Below are 6000 nucleotides of genomic sequence, written 5' to 3' on the forward strand. Positions count from 1 at the left end.
AGACGAGATTCGGTCCCTTGCTCCCTAACCTATTTGCTATATGACTTAGTAGTTAATTTTGCAGCTTCTCTTCTGCAAGCCATGAGACCTTGCAAGGTGGAAACTAAGATTTTTGCGATTATGCATATATTTGATCCGACGCCTAGTAAATGTCACCATCGTTTTAGTAACAATATTATAAGTTAGTTATCACAGCACTAGTGAATGCTTATTATTTCTAGGTTGATGGTGCAGGACGCTTCCCGGAAGTAATATTTGAATATGGTGGTTTAACACGCGTAAGAACCTGGGCGGGGCGATATTCAGGGAGCGGCACCAAAGGCCGTCTCCTGTCAGCCGGTCCCTAAAGCACCGCCTCCCCGGTCAAGCCTGAGCTCGAGCTCTGCCGCCACCACCGAGGCCACCTGCACTCGGCCCTAAGCCACTCCTTCCCTCTCGGAGAAGAAAGCCGGGACCGGGGGCTGAAGTGGGCATGCGCAACATCCGCGCTCTGCTTCCATTGGTCGCTGGGGAAAAGCGTAATTGACACGTCAAGAAAATACCGGAAGTGGGTCTCTACGGATCCGGGTGTAGGCCAAAATTCTCCACAAATTTGGGAGCGTTTACAAGACCGAGGAAGAGGAAGCCGAAAGCGGAGGAAATGAATGGCTGCTGAGATAACGTCTGCGTTTCGGAGACGTGCCTGTTCTAGTGAGGGGGTCTTAGTTGTGTGAACGACTGCAGGCCACCTGCTTTGCAGCAGCATGGAGGATGATGCGCCGGTCATCTACGGACTTGAGTTCCAGGTGGGTTGTGTGCGTGGGACAGAGCAGGTACTCTGCTCCCACAGGTAACAGTCATTCATGCCCTGACAGGTCTTCAAGGTTTGCAGATCACTCTCATACCTTTATTCCCAACAACTCTGCCCAGGCGCTCTCTTTCTCTTAATTCCCATTTTGCAGCCTAAGAAGTTTCCCCCTTCACTCGGTTACCCTCTCCTCCTTCCTTTTTGTAGTATTCTAAATGGCATTTCTAACAACACTTTAATAGGCACCTCCGTATGCTTATTTTTTATCTTTCCAACGTTTTTTTTCCTCTCTAGATTTTGAGTTCATCAAGGCAGGCAACGTATTTTTTTAAAAAAGACTTTAATTTTGGTATATTTTAAATGTACAGAACAGTTGCAAAGATAAACAGAAAATTCTTGTATCCTCTTCACCCTGATGTCAGTTTTACATAAATGTTACATTTATCAAAAGTTAGAAATTAACATGGATATAATACTATTAGTTAAACCAGACACTTCATTCTAGTGTCATCTGTTTTTCCACCAATATCTTTATTCATAATAACTTATGACATATCTGGAACAGAATTATATGCAGCAAATATGTTAAAAATGACATGTTTTTTGCTTTCACGTTATTTACAGTGAGCCAGGCAACAGTATTAAAAGCACAGATTTCGTGATGACTTCTGGGATTAAATACTGTCACCTAAGTCACAGTTTTCATGCTGATAATATGAGGAAGTAGAAATATGAATATATCCACTATGGATGTTGCAAAAATTAAATGAGTGAATACATTTATTTTAGGCATTTAGAACAGTGCTGGCACTTAGTAAATATAGTAAACATTCTAATTTATTATAATGAGAACTTTTAAATAAATTTCAGATAAGGCAGTAGATGTCATATGACAAACTATGTTACAGGACTTGACAGCTGGCTCTAACCCAGGCCAAAGATTGAGGGTGCCTTAAGAGATACCACTTGTTGGCAGTTTGAACCCATTCTGAGGTGCTTCCAAAGGGAGCTCTGAGAAGTCCAGGAGGTCAGCTTCCCAAAGGGCACAGCCCTGCACACTGAAGGGAGCAGCTCTACAATGCACATGCATAGTCATTTGTTGAACATGCATGTACTGTATGTCAGGCACTATGATTAGCACTGTACCAATATATCATTTACAGTAATTCTTTCACCAATTATGTGTATTAGGTGTTGTTCCTATTTTACAGATGAAGAAACAGACAGAGAGAGACAAATTACCTACCAAGGCCATTTAGCTAGTAAATGACCAGGGATTCCAATCTAGTTAGGCATCCAAACCAACCTCACCTCAAAGTCCCCTGATCTCTATGTTATTTTGTATTCTGCTAGCAGTGGACACATGGATGTACACAAAGGGCCTATATCAGTAGATTAAATTTTCCTTGGGTATAAATAAGTTAATATATTTATTTTAGGCATTTAGTGCCTGGCCTTTAGTAAACATTAAGTAAACATTCTAATTATTATAATGAGAACTTTTAAATGAATTTCATATAAGGCAGTATGTGTCATATGACAAACTGTTACAGGACTTGACACCTAAAGTGTGTGTCTTCTGCTAACACTACTTAATACCGTCATGATCTCTCCATAAAATTTCTTATATAACTTTGGATGACTTATTCTATGGTATACTGAGGGGAATGGTTGGAATACTGAAGTTTGTAATAAATGCCAGGACATTGGAGGTAAACATTTAAGGGATAATTATGTTTTGATGGAGTAGGAAGAGTTCCTTGACGTCTATACTAACAGTTTGGAATTTGAGTAGTTATTGGTAAGTTGGAATCAACTTGATGGCAGTGAGGTTTTTTTTCTCCTAATTGGTAGCAGATTTTGAGGAGTGTGACTGCGTTAGTGCTTTTATGGATTGAATTGTGTTCCCACAGTGCAGTGGATTTCTTTATATATGCAAGGACTTCAAAAGGTTCGTGGAAAATGGAATAAGATGATATGTTTTTCATTAACTTTTGGAGACCTTTTCATAAACGGTTTTTCTGGCTTTGTGTCTGTAGTTGTGGTGAGATGATTTACTCTGTCAAGGTCTTACTAGGAACTGATTAGTCTACTGTGCAAATAGCATATGTAAAACTACTCAGTAGGATTACATTGTCTTTTGGGAACTGGTCGTTTACTATGCAGATTAAGTGATTGCGCGGGAAATTATCCCTTCTTCCTAGGTTTATAAGAGACCAGAGGTAGAGGGGAATTGACTACCATTAAGAAAGGGTTCAGAGGGAAGTGCATTCGTTGGACCCAGTGTCCTTGTATTCATGAGTTGGTGAGAAATGGCAGCAACCATAGCAGAGAGCTCAGTAGCAGTAGCAGCAGCAGCAGCTTGAGTGGCTGGACCCAGGAGATGAGTGTAAGGCTGTTGCTGTGGCCTTGCTGACCCAGCATGTGAGAGAGAGCTGTGCACCTTTGAGCAGGTTGTTTGCCAGATTACTAAACTCACTGCTATCAGCTTGATCCTGGTTTATAGTGACTCTATCGGACAGGGTACAACTATCCCTGTGGGTTTCTGAAACTCTTTTTATGGCAGTAGAAAGCCTCATCTTTCTCCTTTCGGGTAACTGACCTTGAGGATAGCAGCCCAATGCATAACCACTATGCCACTAGGGTACAGTACCCCTAAATTTGTATTGTAATCCAAACCCCTCTATGAGAGCACTTGAAACATTTGTGGAAAACTTGAATTAAAAGGTGCAAATAACAAGTACAGACTTTCTCAACATAAGCTCCATCAAGGTCAAAACACAAAATTAAAAAAACCAAAAACAAACTTTTGATTGTGAATTAGGTAAAGGTTTACAGGGTGTAGCAATTTTAGATTTAACCATTCATACACATTTTCTTTCGATTCACTATTGCAATCCGCACAATGCACCATTTCTTATCCCATTTCCTCCCTGACTTTCCTGTTTCCATCATTCTTTCCCTAACCTTATGACTTTATCATTGGGTAAATGCTGTCCTTCCATTTTATGTGATTATTTTAACGGGAGGTGAGTTCAGTTTCAGATCTGATGAGTGACTAAGGGCCCTAGTCTTAGGGATTCCACCAGTCTCTGTCTGACTAGTAAGGCTGGTCTCTTTTATAATTTTGTGGGGCTCCCCCCCACCCCCACCCCCCATTGCCAACTCTATCCAGGACCTTCTAGTGGGATTCATCTCTGAGCAGTTGGTAGTGGCAACCAGGTACCATCTAGTTCTTCTGATCTCAGGGTTGTGGAGGTTGATGTTAGCAGGGCTCATTAGTCTGTTGGACTAGATGTTTTCATATGGCTTCGATTTCCATCATTCTTCTTCCTTCAAATGGGGAGAGACCAATAGTTTTCCCTCAGTTCTCTGTTCATGGACTTTTAAGACGTTAGTTGCTACTCACAAAATAGGAACAGACTATTGTCTTAATAGACGATGTTATGCCAGTTGACTTTGGTTCCTGTTACTTTAGTTTTGATCCCCTAGAGCCAGTAACCCATTCCTTCAAGATTCGTTTATGTCTAAGAAGATACGACACTTTTGTGCATGACAACACTAGGCATTAAGTTCATTTCTAAATGATGAAGGTCCTATGTGTTTAACGGTGTCACTGTAGTCATTTAAAAATATATATATGTTATTAACTGAAGAAAAATAGTTAAATCTGACTTGAATAGTTAAAACCTTGTCAGTTGATCCCCCACCTTGATGCATGCTGGACCTAATCTGGTTTTTACTGTTTTCTGTATTTTTGTTTTATTTAGCCATATTAAGGTGTATCTCAGAGGTGATATGTCATTGGAGGTCACCCTCTGAAGTTGTGTTACATGTTTTCCCATTTTTTGGTGTGTGATACTCAGGATTGATGAACCTATAGGGACAGCAAGAATAAAGGTTTTGGGGGTAGGGTAGTACAGGGGTAATGGAGAGATAATAGGGAGGTGATTTCAAGGAACCCAGGAAGACTAACAGTGCTTTGAAATTGATTGTGGTAGCAGTTGTACAATACTGCTTGACATGATTGAACTATGGAATGATATGATATATGTATTAACTCCCAATTAGTGATAAATTTAAAAAATGACAAAGAACAACAAAAATATTTTTTTAAACAATAGGAAACAAAAAAGTAAAAAGGAACCAAATCAGAAATGATTTTTAAAAAAAAGACAAATTATGATTGTAAAGTGGAGGACTAATGAGTTTCTATTGAAAAGCTCACAAAATACCCTTTTTTTTTGATGAGGAGAATAAGTGGGAGCATTGTTGTAGCTGAGAAGAACTTTCTATTTTTAAAAAATTATTTTATTTATTTAAAAAAATAATTTTATTGGGAGCTTGTACAGCTCTTGTCACAATCCATATATGTACCCATTGTGTCAAGCACATTTGTACATTTGTTGCCATCATCATTCTCAAAGCATTTCCTTTCTACTTGAGCCCGTGGTATCAGCTCCTCATTTTTTCCCCTCCACCCCCCCCCCCATGAACCCTTGATAATTTATAATTAGTATTGTTTTTCATGTCTTACTCTGACCAATGTCTACCTTCACCTACTTTTCTGTTGTCCGTTCCCCTGGGAGGGAGTTATATGTAGATCATTGTGATCAGTTGTCCATTTTCCCTTACCTTCCCCTTCCCCTCCTGGTATCGCTACTCTCATTTTTGGTCCTGAGGGGTTTATCTGTCCTGGATTCCCTGTGTTTCCAACTCTTATCTGTACCAGTGTACATGCTCTAGTTTAGGCGAATTTGCAAGGTAGAATTGGGGTCATGATAGTGTGGGGGAGGAAGCATTAAAGAATTAGAGGAAAGTTGTATGTTTTATCGGTGCTACACTGCACCCTGACTGGCTCGTCTTTTCCTCGTGATCTTTCTGTAAGGGATGTCCAGTAGTCTACAGATGGGCTTTGAGTCCCCACTCGCACTCCCCTTCACTCACCTTGATATGAGAGAAGGACTTTCTAGTGCAGCTTTACAAGTGTTTTTTTCCTAATGCTTTGGCAAACTTTCTCAACCACTCTCATAATAACCAAATTTCATCATTCTTTGGTCCTCCTGAAAGTCAGCAAGCAAAATGCTGGGAGCGTCCTCCAAGACTGTTGCCATTACCTTTGCTCTTGACTGGTTTTCTTTTTTTTTTTTTTTAACATTTTATTAGGGGCTCATACAACTGTTATCCCAATCCATACACACATATATTGTGTA

The 6000-nt window shown here is 40.0% G+C and overlaps 1 protein-coding gene across 1 annotated transcript in view; it reads left to right on the forward strand.

Annotated features, from left to right (window-relative positions):
• The first annotated feature begins 594 nt into the window (after window positions 1-594).
• EIPR1 (EARP complex and GARP complex interacting protein 1) overlaps window positions 595-6000 on the forward strand; it is a 263777-nt gene continuing 258371 nt past the window's right edge. The window contains exon 1 of the mRNA XM_045294272.1: window positions 595-785. Coding sequence (XP_045150207.1) covers window positions 744-785 — 42 coding nt within the window. The 5' untranslated portion in view covers window positions 595-743. The remainder of the gene's footprint in view (window positions 786-6000) is intronic.

This window comes from Echinops telfairi, unplaced genomic scaffold, assembly GCF_000313985.2.
Source record: "Echinops telfairi isolate 266 unplaced genomic scaffold, ASM31398v2 ScPeMD7_3509;HRSCAF=4178, whole genome shotgun sequence".
NCBI classification, from domain to species: Eukaryota; Metazoa; Chordata; class Mammalia; order Afrosoricida; family Tenrecidae; genus Echinops; species Echinops telfairi.